Source organism: Octopus bimaculoides, chromosome 23 (genome assembly GCF_046866305.1).
Source record: "Octopus bimaculoides isolate indiv1 chromosome 23, ASM4686630v1, whole genome shotgun sequence".
Classification (NCBI taxonomy): Eukaryota; Metazoa; Mollusca; class Cephalopoda; order Octopoda; family Octopodidae; genus Octopus; species Octopus bimaculoides.
The window spans coordinates 35,779,329-35,796,756 of record NC_142950.1 but is presented as its reverse complement, the minus strand read 5'-3'; the positions used below and the strand labels follow the sequence as shown (position 1 = coordinate 35,796,756).

Here is a 17,428-nt window from a genome sequence, read left to right as displayed (position 1 = left end):
ATCCCAAGTTTCCTCATTGACCACCAGATAAGGGATCGGGGGACCCTGTCAAAGGCTTTCTCCATGTCAACATATATGCATATATACATATATGCATTTATGTGTGTGTATATAAGCATATATGTATGTGTATATAAGCATATATGTGTGCATGTGTATATATGTGTGTGTATATATATAAATATACATGTATATAGTGAAAATTTACAGAAAAAAAAAGCAAGAAAAAAACAAAAGCCATCTCTTCAGTTATCTGACCATTGAAAATTCCTATGGAAAAGAGCCAGGAATTTTCAATGGCCAGGTAACTGAAGAGAGGGCGGCGTGGGTTTCTGCCCCAGCATCCGAAACTCGGAGTTTTATCATGGCTACCGAATAATTGTCACATATTATTTACAGGTACACACACACACACACACACACACACATATATATATATATATATATATATATATATATATATATATATATATATAATAATAATATTAGGGACAAAATCCAAAATTACAGGTAAAAACTCAATTAAATCGATGAGTTCATGAAACTTGGTTCTTTTCCCTAAAAATATATATATATATATGTGTGTGTGTGTGTGTGTGTGTGTATGCCTACATACATGTGTGCCTGTATGTATATATATCTCTCTGGCTAACATTTTTTTACTTTTCTTCATAGGATCATCACAATCCAAAATGCTTCCTGAATTATTCCGGGCACATCACAAGAAGATGATCGATGATTTGTGGAAGGCTATCACTAGTTGCATTACCATCATACAGATTTATGGATTGTGTTATGTTGGTAAAACAGAATTAGTAAAGCAAGTAAGTGTTGCTTTTGTTGTTGTTGTTGTTGACTGTCAAACTAATGCCATTGTTGTTGTCTGACCCTTGTTCGATTCCAATCGGGAGACCAAAGTTGAAAGGAAGCAGATGAAATGTTAAACAGAATACTGCTTAAAAGATTATGGGTGGAATATAAGTTAGAGGGAAAGAGAACGAGTATATTTTAACTTAGATTACTTATATTGTTAAAGCAAAATATAAAATATAAAAAGATAAATAAAGGCTGAAACGATGATGATGATGATGATGAAGATATATATATATATATATATATATACTGGCAACGGCCACGCTCAAAATGGCACATAAAATACACCATTTTGAGCGTGGCCGTTGCCAGTACCACCTGACTGGCTCCCATGATGATGGCACGTAAAAGCACCCATTACACTCTCAGAGTGGTTGGCATTAGGAAGGGCATCCAGCTGTCGAAACATTGCCAGATCAGATTGAGCCTGGTGCAGCCATCTGGTTTAACCAGTCCTCAGTCAAATCGTCCAACCCATGCTAGCATGGAAAGCGGACGTTAAACGATGATGATGATGATGATGATATGTGTGTGTGTAGGTATGTATATATGTATATATATAAACAGCAGTTTGCAATGTTTCACCAAAAAGAAGAATTATAATTGTCGCTAAATCTAACAAGGGTGATAGAAACCACCTACATTGCTAGAAATAAGAGCTATGTATATTTATATATAAGCATACATGTATATTTACGTACGCAGTTACTATATTGTTTAATTTCAGGTTCTGAAGGAAGTCAAGACGAAGACATCGAGAGAAGTTCAATATTTTTGTTGTAAAACAAATTGTGCTGATCACCAAAATCTCAGGAAACTAAATCGGGGAAATATCATTGTTTTCGATCACTTTGATGCTTTATCAAACACTGAAAAATCTGAAAAACTCGAGTTCATGGAAAATTCCAGTATCACTTTTCCAGAGACCACTTTTATTGTGGTGTTTCGAGGACTTAAACCATTATTGACCAATGAACTTTGTACAAAAGAGTTCCAGGTGTTGCCTTTAGGGAAATCAAAAGCGAGAGAACTCTTTAACTGTGAGTTCTCATCAAATGTGACTTCTAGCTGTAAGAGGTTGATTAATTCCCTTCTTGATCGGTGTTGTGGATTCCCTGGAATGATACTCAAACTTGCTGAAATGTTGTCACTTTTCCCTAACCAAAAAGGTATTGAAGATTGCTTCGAAAAATTTGAAATTCCAGATGAATATTTCAAATGTATTAACGGTATGTTAAATAGTACATCACAACCTGTTAAGAAATTACTGGCCACACTATCTTGTTCAGATGTCCAGTTCTCGTACAACTATCTTCAATTCGTAGCTGAATGGATTAACCACAGCGAAAACGGCTACTTAGAAAATCCGAGTCATTTCATCAAGAAATCAGGATTACTTATTGAAAATGAAGACCAAACTTACAGCTTACAACCAATCATCAGACAAGCTTACAACCAATCGTCACAATTGCCAGTCAACCGGTCATCACAATTGCCAGTCAACCGGTCATCACAATTGCCAGTCAACCGGTCATTCTACAGTGTGAGGTCATCATGCTGTGCACATTTGTATTTTACTCAGATCACTGGGGAAATATTTCTAACGGCCGCAAGCTATTTCCGGGACCAAAAATTTCAACAGGTACAGAATCTTCTCGCTGACCAACAACAGACAATTCAAGACTTGTTTGGCAAAGTGCTTCACAGTGCATATGGGGATCGTTTGTATTTTCAAAACCTTTATGATGTAAGTAATCTTCTTACTTTTCCTCTAGTTTTAGATTCTTTTATTCTTTTATTTATTTCAGTCATTTGACTGTGGCCATGCTGGAGCACCACCTTCTTAGTCAAACAAATCGACCCCGGAACTTATTTTCTGTAAGCCCAGTACTTATTTTATCGGTCACTTTTGTTGAACCGCTAAGTTACGGGAACTTAAACACACCAACATCAGTTGTCAAGTGATGGTGGGGAGGCAAATGCAGACACACACACACACATACACACACACACATATGCATACACGACAGACTTCTTTCAGTTTCTGTCTACCAAATCCACTCACAAGGCTTCAGTTGGCCTGAAGCTATAGTAGAAGACACTTGCCCAAGGTACAATGCAGTGGGACTGAACTTGGAACCATGTGGTTGGTAAGCAAGCTTCTTACCACACAACTACTCCTGCACCTATTACCTTTTATTTTTAACTCTTTATTTGTTTCAGCTATTAGACTATGGCCATACTGGGGCACCACCTTCAACAACTTTGGTTGGGTGAATTGCACCCCCAGGACTTTACTACTACTTGCTCTTATCATTGTTGCTGCTTCATGTGATGTCTACTCTCTTTTTGTTACTCTCTAAACAGCTCTGTGAGAAAGCTGGTAAGATTATTTCTCTGCATCCTAAAAGAGCAGTCAACTTTTACCAATGCTGCTACGATATGTCTCTCCTGTTCGGCTCTAAAGAAGAACAAGCTTTCCTTCAATACAAGATTGGTCAGTCCCTTATTAAGCATCCAGGTAATTATTTAGTCTGATATCATTTCTTATATATCTGATATCATTTCTTATATATCTGATATCATTTTTATATATCTGATATCATTTCTTATATATCTGATATCATTTCTTATATAATCTCTCTTGATGATATGTTTCCCTTCATATATTGACAGTATTTGAAGGTGCCTTGCTCAACTAACAAGTGTAGCTACCAATCTCTAGAACAATTGGCTTTCTCTCTACCCAGCTAGGTTTCTATGTAACTATGTAGCATGAAAACATACAGAAATGAATGAAATATATAACGAAACTAAACTCTACTCACTGCAAATATTTGGGAACTAAAAGACTAACCACACCCTTTCCTTCCAACTGGTAACCCCTGAGTAAAGTACAATCAAAAGACAAAAAGAAGTGTCCGTGTCACCTTTGTTTTACTTGTCAGTGGCACAGGCGCCTCACATGCAGTGTAAGATGACTTGGTGAGTGATGGAAAACTCTGGATTTAAGATCCTGAGCTATCTGTGGTTGGAAACATCTAGAAGTTGGGATGTGCTGGTACCACAATATTTTAGCTGCATCAGATGGCAAACTGACAGAATTATTAGCACCCTGGGGGAAATGCTTAATGGCATTTTGTCTGTCTATGTTATGAATTCAAATTCTGTTAAGGTTGTCTTTCATCTTTTTGGAATCAATAAAATAAGTACCAGTTAAACATTGGGGTCAATGTAATCAACTTATCCTTATTGCTAGCCTTGTACCAAAATTTGAAGAAAAAGAAAAAATGAAACATGTCTTTCGAACTATGAACTATCTTCTCTTTTATTTTTGAGAAATAATACTAAACATGGCTGCCAAAATAAAAAAAATTAAGAATTAGTAATTTTATTGTATGTAATAAAAAAAAAGAGAATTATTAACTTTTGAAATTGAAAATTAAATATGCAGGTTCTTCAATTTTGTCAAACCAAAAAGCGATTCTCTCTACAGCGGCGAGCTGGAAGAAATGTTAGCACGCCAGGCGAAATGCTTAGCGGTATTTTGTCTGTCTCTACATTCTTAGTTCAAATTCCACCAAGGTCTATTTTGCCTTTCATCCTTTTGAGGTCGATAAATTAAGTACCAGTTCATACTGGTGTCGATCTAATTGACTGCCCCCCACCCCAAAGTTTCGGACCTTGTGCCTAGAGTAGAAAAGACTATCTATACCTGTTTTGCCAATATCTTGAGGACATCATACTTAAAATTTTCTTTATTTCTTCTACTCTTTTTTCTGTCTTAGTTGATGGGAATCTCTCAAAAGGTGAAGATTTTTGCAAGAAAGCACTTGACACCTTTCAAACTTTGAAAAAAAATTCCAAGATCATCAAAGTATATACTACATTGGCCATGATCTCTTATTGGAAAGGCTCCTGGAAGGATACCCACAGGTAATATTTTTGAAAATATGCTGTTGATAAAATAATAGCATTACCCTCCTGGTTCTCTGAGTTGTTAGAATGCCTGGCCAGATGCTTACGGGCATTTCATCAATCTTTAGATCCTGAGTTCAAATTGTGTCAAGGCTGACTTTACTCTTTGGTCTTTAAGGGTCAGTAAAATAAGTACCAGTTGAATACTGGGGTTAATGTAACTGACTTATTCCCTCTGCTGAAATTGCTGGCCTTGTGCCAAAATTTGAGACCAATATTATTCCAGTCCCTTCATGTTCCTTCTCTGAATCCCAATATAAATTCAAGGAGTGATTGATGATTGGTGATTGATCTTTTGACCTTTCCCTCAGCTCCCTGCACATTCTGTTTAACCCTTTTGGTTCCAAACCGCCTGAAACTGCCTCTGGCTTTGTAGTACAAATGTCTTCTTTTCAAAAGTTCTGAATTAAAATCCCCCCACCACAATTTATGTTCCTAACACTAGTTTAATGATAACGAAGTTATTTTACTAAATTCTTTGTTATATTTCAAATTAATTGAAAGAAACACAAAGCATCTTAACAGAAATATGTTAACAAAAGCGGTTAAGTCTCATTGAAGTAGATTTTGGCTTTGCTTTATGGGTTTGCTAAAAGACCATACTACAGTCCATACATTCGACCATACCATCTGCTAGAACTTGTGCTCTCTGCTGACTTTGAAATATAAGATAAAGGTGTTGAGAAATGTGCTCAGCTGTGACTGAAAAACTTGGGAAATAAATTCAATTTGAAATAGAAGTTTTTGTTTTTTATTATGGGAACTCTCTAAACTGGATTTACAAAATACGTAGAACAAATGGTTTAAAAGCCTTTTGATATTAACCATCCTGGGACCGGCCGTTTTCATATAATACAAACATTTTGTTTTAAGGTGATCTAAATGAAAATTTCTCATCAAAACTCCAAGTTATTTTACGTTCCAAACAACAACTTCATAACGAGAAAGTTATTTTGAAAAATCCTTCATTATTTTGAAAATTAACTGAAATAGAATCAGTTTTTTACTTGAAGAGAAATATGGTAACAAAAGGCAGTAGAATTACTAAGTCTGTGAGAGTTGCTGCCACTTAGATCAGATTAGTAATGCAAACACAGGTAAATATACGATCAAACAGAAGCAGATGTATCTTTGTACATTAGTTTAGTCAGAGTTTCTTTTCTAAAATTAATTGCCAATTCTTTTGTCGACCCAGGTATTGCATGACAGCCATCAGAATCAAGATAGATGACCGAAGTGCAGAAGAAGAGAAATTTATGAAAACTTTCTGTCAAAGCACCTTGGCATACAATTACATGTGTCAAGGTAATTAATATTAAATTAATATTTTTTTTTTTGTTTTGTAGTACTTGTGGATCATTTCACTAATCAACTGACAAAACAATTATTTTGATCAGCTTTGGTTTGTGAAAGTATATTTGTGCATAATCTCAGTCTAGTCAATGTACAGAACATTGAAGATTATCATATAAAATCTTTTTTTTTTTTTGTTACTTGTCATAATAGCAGAAAGTCGTCTCTAACCATTCTTATCTTCAAGGTTGATCCCATCTCTCCTACAAATGATTAACAAATGTTAGAACAATGGTGAGTTGGTTCCACTGTTTTGCATTTCAATTCTCAAGCACAGCATCATATTGATTTTATCTCAGTCCATTATGGAACTCAACATCCAAAGATCTTTCTTTACTACTTCACCTCACATCTTCCTTTTTCTCCTCCTCCTCCTCCTCCTCCTTCTTCTTCTTCTTCTTCTTCTTCTTATTCTTCTTCTTCTTCTTCTTATTCTTCTTCTTATTATTCTTCTCCTCCTCCTCCTCCTCCTCCTCCTCCTCCTCCTCCTCCTCCTCCTCCTCCTCCTCCTTCTTCTTCTTCTTCCACACAATCCATCCAAATTTTGTGATTGGCACCACTTTGTTCAGCTGTTCTCTTTGATCTGGAACACATGACTATACAAGTGTAGTTTTCTTACACCATCCTCATCCTCAGCTTTGGTCAATCTCTGCTACAAAATATTTGGAACAAATATTGGAACAACGGTTGGTGATGGTGCTCTGGCCAAATTCTTGGTCGATATTGGGAATAGATTCCACAGTTTAATATTTCAATTTGAACCTCTGCAATGAAAAAAGTTTGAATTTGTTTTATTTCTTTGCATTCATAGTTTGACAACCAGAAAGAAACATGAGCAAGGAGTACAAGACTTAGCATTCGGTTCCATTCTGTGACACCTTTGGATTGGTAGACAGAAACTGAAAGAAGCCCATCATCATATAATATATATATATATATTGTGATACCTCACAGTACGAGTTTAATTCGTTCCATGACCGAGCTTGTCTTATGATTTACACATTTTAGAAATCAATTTTCCCCATTGAAATTAACTAAAATATAATGAATCTGTTACAGCCCTCCCCCCACAAACCGATCAAAAGTAATTTTTTTGAGTTTTAAAACAAAAAGGTGTTGTTACAAGTAAAATGACCCTGTCGAAGGCTTTCACCATTTTATCCCAAATTTTCCTTGGTCTCCCTCTTCCTCAGATTTCATCCACATTTACCGATCAGCACTTCTCTATGCAGCCGTCCTCATTGGTCTGCATCAAATGACCATACCAGTGTGACCTTCTCTTGTACACTACGTCTGATGCTTTTAATATCCAATTTTTTCCTCATTGCACATTGGGAAATGCTAGCTTTATTTTTTTTGTAATTTTCACATGTTCTCTACATTCATGGCCCAAGTTTCACAACCATGAAGTATTACTGTTCACACACAAGCATCATGCATTCTACCTTTCACTCTGAGAGAAAACTCTAATGTTACAAACAGAGGTAAATTTCTCGTAACTTTGTCCAGCTTGTTCTTATCCTAGCAATTAAGCTTTCAGAACATCCTCCTCCACTGCAAATTAGGTCACTTAGATAACAGAAACTATCTACTAATTCTAGAGATCTGCTTGAGCACTTCAGAAAATCTATTTCTCATAAGCTTTGAGTGTTTATTACACCTACACAACGACCACAAACAAAGTATTTCTCTGTGAACCTTTTTTACGATTCCATTACACCACTTATATGTTCATAATTTGCTCTGAGTATACCATATGGAACTTCTACCTATACCTCTTATCAATATCAAACAGGGTCATTTACTTGAAGGGATTAGTGTCTTGTTAGTTTATATATATAATTTATATATATAGTTTATCATTTAATACACACGACTTACAAAAGAGTTACTAATAACTTCATGCTTAAAATAAATTGGCAGATTTATATATGCCATGGATCTCCAAGTAATCTTCCAGACTCTGTGCATATCATAGGATGTGTTTAAAAACTAGGACGTCGGTATATGAGAAAGCTGGGAGAGGAAAAAAAACTAGAAGAAAACCACTAGGAAGGCTGATGCAAAAAGTGGAATGAGAAGAAAGAAAAGAAAAATAAGAAAACCAAGATCTTTGTTCTTTTTGTCTGTAGAAATCCTAATTAATTTAGCTGATGTAGAATGATATAATAGAAATGAAGCCAAAGTCTGTGAGATAGCTACTAAATGCGGACCAGGAGCTATCCTCCGGTTTGACTAAAAGAAACTTGGCCATGTGCTTGCATTTGCTAAACATTTCAGATCTTTAATCAAGTAGTGTGTGCTGGAATTCTTGAACCTATAGATATTGATCTGTTTTTATCTATTTATCTATATATGTTAAAACCCTAAGCAGTATTAATATATATATATATATATATATATATATATATATATATATATGCAGTATTAATATATAATATATGCATATATGTGTATGTTTAATATATACCTGTATCTAATCTATTTTAGGCCATATTGACGAAGGGACTGTAGTTGTAGATACATTATTGAAAGATCCAGACCGTTGTTCTCACCCAACTTTTGGCATAATCATCAGTACACTAGCTTGGTCATATTACCTAAGTAAGTCCAATATGTGATTTTTGTTTCTCTTTCTATATTCCAATTGTTCAAGCTATAATGATGAATTTCCTGTATTTAACAATATCAGATTTTGAGATTACCCTCCCAAAATTATCGTGAGAATTTTCATCGGAACAATCTTTTATTAATGAATACATACCATTGCATGTATAAGTATAATTACAGGCTCCTGATATTAACTAAAGTGCTAAGAACACTTATGATATGCACATCAGTAGTCCCAGTTGTTGTTGTTGTTGTTTTTATCCTGTTTGTCTTTACTTTTAATTGTTGCTGTTTCGTTTAATTCAGGAGGTGAGAAAAGAATAGCCTTAGATCTCTACAAAAAATCTCTGGCAAAGTTAAAAGAAAATAGTCTTGAGAAGAACCGATGGGTAGTGCCAATGTGCTACATTGCTGACCTAGAATCCGACTTGAAAAGAAAACATGGTAAGAGCTATTTGTTTACTTCATGTCTCTACTACTACTGTCTGTTCATTCAAGGTGTACGTATATACAAATACATACAAAGATGCATGAATACATACATACAAACATACATTCATACATGCATGCACACATACATACATACATACATACATACATGCAGACAGACAGACAGACAGACATGCAGACAGACAGACATGCAGACAGACAGACAGAAGAGAAGCTGTATACAGTTGTGGAAATTAGGACAGCCATTTTTGTTTTCTTGCTAAATAAACACATACAATATACATTCATTCTACACTTGTTTATTATTGTTCTTAGTTTATGTTCCATCACACACCTGTGACCTCTTCAGTGACTTTCCATCCCATGTGTCCCCTCCCGTTCTGTTTCGTTCATTGTGTCCTTTTTCAGGTGTGTATCCTTATCTATGCATGCGTTTGCATCAGTATCTGTGTGTGTGTGTGTGTGTGTGTGTGTCCTTAACTGTGCATGCACGTAAGAAATTGTTTAGAATCCATTGCACATCCTGAAGAATGTGTGCAGAATCGTCTGCAAAGAGTGAATCTTGAACTGTTTGCACCAAAGCTTTAGTTCTTGCTTTGAATGAGCCACCACCTTATCTGCCATTGTGGTTCTATGGTACAAAACAAAGCAGGTCTTGCTGTCCACCCAAGAAAACACATAGTGAATGATTAACAAGCACTCAAACATACTGAGTGCTCAACTTGGTCCATTTGCCAAAAGGTTTTCAAGGCACCAGCAGGCCTCAAGAGACTCATTTGTGTCCACAGAACATGATTCATACTTTATTTTACTGGGTCCTCATTTGTTGTTCACGACAAGAGAACCCATCTCACACACACACACACACACACACACACACACACACATTCTAATACTAATCGAATTTCAATAACCTGATTTCATTACAGGAAAGTCTCTGGAGACGATTCATTGTGCAGAAGTGTACCAAAGAGAATCTTGTATTAAGCACACAAACTTTATAAGGATAAACTTGATCAAAGCCAAGATCCATCTACGAGAGTAAGCATTCTTTCATTTATTGTATTATATTCATCATCATCATCATTATCATCATCATCATTTATATTATATTATATTTATTTATTTATTATGTTATGAGGATGTATCAAATTATTCCGAGACTATTTCTTTAGTGTGGCAACAGATGGCAGCACACGGTTTGGTAAGTGTACACTAGGCACATGCATTACAACCATATTTGTGCAACATGGTGATCTCATATCAGGATAAACAGCACATGACCTTGCAGGTGGACCCAGTTAGAATTTTCCTTGGTTGAGTAGTCCATCCTGTTCAAAAAGTCCCTGAATGAGGGCCGTGTAATCAGAGATGCACCTATCATCATCCTCTAAGGGACATATTCAACTAGTTAAGGACAAGCAACTGACAAGCAACTCTGTTGTATTGAGCAGAATATTTGCTGTAGGCCATCTTTTTAAATCAAGACAAAGCAACGTAGCTGATAACAGTTTCAATCAGTTTAGATCAAAAGCCATGAGAGCCACTGCCTAGTACTGCATCAAGGTATTTATCATCATCATCATCATCATCATCATCATCATAATCATCATCATCATCATCATAATCATCATAATCATCATCATCATTGTTATCATCATAATCATCATCATCATCATTATTATTGTTGTTATTATTATTATTATTATTATTATTATTATGTTGGGGGAATAATGTTCTTGAAGCACACAGCATTATACAGCTATAAAGAATATCAACATAGTATTGGGTTAAAAAGTCCCTTGAGCAGCCTTCAAATTTTTCTTTCCAAAAAAGGGTTTTTCCCCCACAAGAAAAACCAAAAAAAAAGAAAGGAAAGGGGGTTTCAACTTTACTTCCATGCTATATGTTTTGGCTACATACAATGTACTTCAATAGCATTATTCCAAATTACAAAATTATTTCCCATTTTCTCAAAAATCTATAAAATTACCATTGTTGTTCATCATCAACATCATCATAATCATTCTCACTATCATAAACATCACCATCATCACCATCATCATCTTTGTCATTGTGTTTCCAACAGTTTCATGCAGGATCCTCCTTCTGCACCTCTGCATTAACTGAGTTGTGTGCAGTTCTGCATTTTCGGTATGTAAAACATAAAATACCCATAACCTTGGTTTGACATTTTTTATACAATTTCTGGTGCCTGTTTAGTATTTACCATTTTCTGACTACGACCCACGATGTAAGAACTGTGCTATTTTGTTGGGCACCTAACGCATGGCTCTTTGGTCATTCCAGGGTGTTCTGTGTCACTTTTGTTCCTCAGATTGCATCTTTGTTTTTTGCATACATGACTTGGCTTTTGTCTTCTATTTTGTACTTGTTTCAATCATTAGACTGTCGCTATGCTGGGGCACCGCCTTGAAAAATTTTTAATCGAATGAATCAACCATAGTACTTTTTGTTTTGTTTTTTTCAAACCTGGTATTTATTCTATTGGTCTATTTTGCCAGACTGCTAAGTTACAAGCACACAAACATGCCAACACTGGTTATCAGGTGGTAGTGGGAGACAAACACACACACACACACACACACATAACATACATGATGGGTTTCTTTCAGTTTCCCTCTACCGAATCCACTCACCAGAATTTGGTTGATCTGGAACTGGAATAGAACACACTCGCCCCAAGTGTCATGCAACGGGACTGAACCCATTACCAAGTCATTAGGAACCCAACTTCTTACCACATAGCCACACCTGCACGAATATGAAGACAAAGGCGTTTCAATTATGTTGAGCATTTTTCTTAGAAATAACAGAATTCTCTCTTGAATAGCATCTTCGGAATTTTAATATTTGCTCCGCTGTTCTTGTTTGTATTTTCTTTATACATCACGCACATGCATTATATATATATATATATATATATATATATATATATATATATATATATATATAATAAAATATATACATACAATATTAGATATGTACATATATACACAGCGGCACTACATGAGCGTCTATATTGCTAAAATAGAAGTTGTGACTATTCGGTGGTACAGAAGTATTTTTTACTTCTATTTTTAGCGATGTAGGCGCTCATCTAGTGCCCTTGTGTATATATGTACATATCTAATATTGTATGTATATATTTTATTAATTTGCCTGTACGGCTGATAATTCACTTGCCACTCATGATGGTATTTTAATAATGCCATCCCTATATATGTATATATATATCTTCTCATCATATATATATATGTTGTTGTACTTGGGGATGGTCATATTGCCAGTTTAGCCAATAAAAACACACGCACTGTATATTTGGTGTTAATTTGCTTCAGTTTTATACTACATTATATTGCATTAATCCTATTTCGGCCAGAGTTCTATTTTACTATTTTATTAAAGCCAAAAATATTTTTCACAAATTTTTAGCATGAGCTTTGAACATTGGACCTCACTAGTGACCAAGACCATTGGCGATATGCCATGTTTGGGAAGGCTTGTCAAGCCAAGTGAAATCATAGTTGTGGCCGATGCCGGTCCCAAGTAACTGGCACCAGTGCTGGTGGCACGTAAAAAGCTCCTTCGAGTGTTGGGCCCCATGAAGGTAACTGGCACCCATGCTGGTGGCATGTGAACCGCATCTGTCAAGCGTTGGGCCTCATGGAGGCAATGTGGATGATGCTAGTGTCACGTATCTGGCACCTGTACTAGTGGCATGTAAAAGCAACTTTTGAATGTTGGGCCTCACAGAGGCAATGACAAACAACCGAGACCTTCGGCAATATACTGTGCTTGAGAAGAAGACCCATTAATCCAAGTGAAATTGTAGTGATGGCAGATATTGGTGTCATGCAACTGGCACCTGTGCTGGTGGCACGTAAAGGTGCCCATTATACTCTTGGAGTGGTTGATGTTAGAAAAGACATCCAGTCATAGAAACCATGCCAAATCAGACTGGAGTTTGGTGCAGCCCCTCAGCTTATCAGCTCTGGTCAAACCATCCAACCTATGCCAGCATGGACGATGGACGTTAAATGATGATGATGATGATGTTACTCAGAGTTTCACATGACTATTCATCAAACAGCTGTGATAAAACAGTTGTGACATCACAAGTGTCTGGTGAACGGTCACATAAAACTCTGAGTAACAGTTTGTGAAGATATTTTCGGCTTTAATAAAAGAAGTATTTCACCCTACGTTTTGGTATTTGACTGCTATTTTTACCAGCTTGTTTTGCACCACCTATGTGCTTACACACACACACACACACACTCACATGTATTGCTTTTTTATGCTATGTGTCTCACAACATGTGACCTCTGCAAGTAGCACACAAAAAAAAACACACAGGTTTCAAAGGGAACATGTTTAAGTGTGGCCATAATCAGAACATAATATTGGCTTCAAATTTTGGCACAATGCCAGCAATTTCAGGTGGAGGTGGTGTAGGTCAGATACATCGACCTAGATACTCAATTGTTACTTATTTTTTATCAACCCCGTAAAGATGAGGAGCAAAGTTGACCTCATTGGAATTTGATCTCAGAAATTAAAGACGGACAAAATGCCGCTAAACATTTGGTTGGGAATGCCAACAACTATGGCAGCATACTGCCGTAAACACCATACATAAGATTGGCTTTAAATCTTGGCACTAGGCCGGAAATTTGGGGGTACAGGTGGGTGGGGCAGAGTCATTTACATCAAGCCCAATATTCAGCTGGTATTTATTTTATTGACCAGGAAAAGGATGAAAGGCAACTATATTTATAGTGTCACTATATTTATTATTATTATTATTATTATTATTATTATTATTATTAAGGAGGTGAGCTGGCAGAATTGTTAGCACGCCGGGTGAAATGCTTAGTGGTATTTCGTCTGACTTTACATTCTGAGTTCAAATTCCGCCGAGGTTGACCTTGCCTTTCATCCTTTCAGGGTTGATAAATTAAGTACCAGTGAAACACTGCGGTCAATGTAATCGACTTGTCCCCCCCCCCCCACAAAAAAAAATTTCAGGCCTTGTGCCTATAGTAGAAAGGATTGTTGTCGTTGTTGTTGTTGCTGCTGCTGCTGCTGCTGTCATGGTTGTTGTTGTTGTTATTGTTGCATCAGTGCAAATTATTAGAATTAGTTTTCCTTGTGTTGCAGCCTGTAGAAAAATCATGATATTTTCTTTTGCAACTTTCATCTTGATGTATAATATTTTTTTACTCATTTTTGTCTGTTTTGTTATTTAGCATTTTTCATTTACAGTTTGTCATTGAGAGGACGTTACTGCATTATACAAAAACAAAACAAAAAAACAACTTGTAATTTGTCTGTAAAAACATGATGATAGGTCTTGCTGGAAGGTGGGAGCAACTGTTTGTTGAGTTCTGGAACTGAGGTTTCAACAGTTCATCATGGTATTGAGGCCACAACCTGTTGAAGTGGCTCTTGCTAACTGCAGCCTGTTTCTTTTTCGTTTGGTTTCCTTTCTTTCATTCCTTCTCTCTCTCTCTCTCTCTCTCTCTCTCTCTTGATGGGTCTAAATTCTCTTAAAGTAGAGATCCCACAAGTGAATTTTTGCTGCCATATGTGCACATACTGGGCCTTCTGCTCTGCACCAATAGTCTTACAGCCTTCATTTAGCACCCACAACAGACCACAATTTGGAATGGCACCGGTGGGCTCACTAGACCATATGATCTTGGGGGTCCTTACTCTTACCGAACACATATCCTCTCTCAGTACTTCAGCCCTTCACACTAATTCATATTACTTCTCATTGGTGACAAGAAACCAGAGATCAATATTAGTTGCTATACTTTTGGCTCAACCATTTGAACTGTGCTTTTCCATGTTCTGAGGCACCAGCTAATGAACAGCTGTTTTATATGCAATCCCTGCTTGTAACTGGGCCTCTATCCCAAAGATCAGGCAGACACTGCATTTTCCATGTATAGAATACTGGTGCAGTTACCTGCAAATGCTGCCCTAAATTGGTATTTTGAGGGTACAGAAAAGGCACTGCTTCCTTTTCGAGGACAAAGAGAAATTAGTTTACACGTTGTCTGATACTGAATGAATTTTTAGCCAGGATGATGGAATCTTCAGGAATACAATCTCATGCAAAAGTTCCATTTCGAACTTCATCTATTCTGCTATCTATTCCAAGATGGAAGCCCAGAAGTAATTTCAGCTTAACTAACAGAATTGGCCAAGAAGACTACATCCGGGCACCTCTTGGTCAGTGAAATTTGATTATGTATAGTTGTTAATGAAGTAGTAGTAGTAGTAGTAGTAGTAGTAGTAGTAGTAGTAGTAGTTACTGTAGCTGTTCTGCTTCTGCAAGTTTTTTGTGCCAATGAAATGTCTGACTGCAAAGCAAACTTTTTGCATGTCGTTTTGCATCCTGTGTGTTGGAATGTCTGTTGACTTTTGCAGATGTTTTCTTAATTAAGGTGTTGAGTGGTGTTAATTAATTCACTTGACCCTATTGTGCATCCGGTTGAAGAGAGAGAGAGAGAAAGAGAGAAAGAGAGAGTAAAAGAAAGAAAAAAGGAATTGCAAATATGTTCAAATATATTCAAATATATTCAAATAGAACATTTTAGAAAAAAATCTTATGAAATTTACTTGTGTCAAATAATTATTATGTAAATAAAAGTTATTAAACCAATGTATTGTACAATAACAATCCAAATACTTGAATACATGTGTACACACACACACACACACACACACATATAAATATATATATATATATATATATATATATATATATATATATATATGTAGTGTATGTAGGTGTGTGTTATATATACGTTATACATATATATATATATATACATGTATATATATATATCAGCCACCATGATCGAGCGATAGCCACTAAAGCATTCTTTTATTCTCTCTCTGTTTATTTTCTCTTATTCCTTTCTGTTAAAGAGCGTAGGCTCGAAATGTAAAAGACTTTCTCACTTTTCTGAGCGTCAAACTAATACACCTGTTTGTTGTTCATACACCTGTCTTCGTCTTTTGTTTTTCTGTAAATTGCAACTACATACATACATATATATATGTATGTGTATATATATATATATATATATATATATATATATATATATATATATATATATATATTTAATTTGCTTTGCGGGAAGGACTGTTCCAATGAAGTCGCGTATTGTCCTTGCCTTCGAAACGCGGAGTAGATAGAACAGGGACAACTGAAGAAGGGAAATATTCTTTATGTTGCCTGTCTTGTTTCTCTGTTTGTTCTTTTCGTTGTTAAAAAAAAAGTTCGTCTTCTGTCTTTGTTTTTATGTTTTCATTTCTCATTGTTCTATATCCGCTACTAGGTGATTGATATTCACCTGATTTCTTATCTCATCACACCAGTGCTTTATATTCTCTGATAATTTTATGAATCCTTTCATAAATATTATATTTTTATCATATTACTGTAGTATGCTAATAATACTACTTTGAATTTACGTCTTACTATGATCGATATATGTATTTTATATTTATATATATATATATATATATATATATATTTGATATATATTCTTAATTTTATGTCATAAATTAATTTTCATATATTTTTATTCATCTTATACTTATTTATAGAATTTTTCTTATTAATGTTCTCTCATTTTATGATTGGTTTGTTATTATTATTGCTATTATTGCTATTATTTTTCCAATTTACCCTTTACTTGCAATTGTACCTCATTCTACTGGAATACCTTATTTTATTTTATTTTATTTTTATTTGTTATTTTTGAGGTGTGGTGTTAGTATTTCTTGCAATTATAAGTGGAAGAGGTTTTTTAATTTCCTTATAGTTTCTTCCAAAGTTGGTAGTGGGCATTTCTTTATTTGTTTGTTTCTTTTATTTTTCTTTCATTTTATTATTATTCCTTTACTTTTGTTTCTTTTCCCCCTTTTCTTATGGGTGTGTAAGGCTTTTTTTTAACTGAATGATTTTTCTTTAAAACAATCTTTTGAAAAAGTAATTAAAACCATGTCTATTGGCTATATTTCTAATGAATGAGATTTTTTATGGGGGTGTTTTGTGAAAACATCTCTTCTTTATAGGGATTTGCTATGGAAAAATAAACTCTCTGAGTGTGTGTGTGTG

General features: G+C 35.4%; 1 protein-coding gene across 4 annotated transcripts in view; it reads left to right on the top strand.

Moving 5' to 3' along the window:
• LOC106878306 (uncharacterized) overlaps window positions 1-17,428 on the top strand; it is a 41,280-nt gene that overhangs the window by 20,996 nt on the left and 2,856 nt on the right. For 3 of the 4 annotated variants that reach the window (XM_089340426.1, XM_089340424.1, XM_089340425.1), the window contains exons 2-9: window positions 676-824; window positions 1,601-2,620; window positions 3,241-3,394; window positions 4,662-4,809; window positions 6,047-6,156; window positions 8,695-8,808; window positions 9,121-9,258; window positions 10,194-10,305. In XM_089340426.1, the coding sequence (XP_089196552.1) occupies window positions 693-824; window positions 1,601-2,620; window positions 3,241-3,394; window positions 4,662-4,809; window positions 6,047-6,156; window positions 8,695-8,808; window positions 9,121-9,258; window positions 10,194-10,305 (1,928 nt within the window). In that variant the 5' untranslated portion in view covers window positions 676-692. Of the gene's footprint in view, window positions 1-675; window positions 825-1,600; window positions 2,621-3,240; window positions 3,395-4,661; window positions 4,810-6,046; window positions 6,157-8,694; window positions 8,809-9,120; window positions 9,259-10,193; window positions 10,306-11,353; window positions 11,419-17,428 lie in introns of all 4 variants that reach the window. The other variant, XM_089340427.1, reaches the window with a different exon arrangement.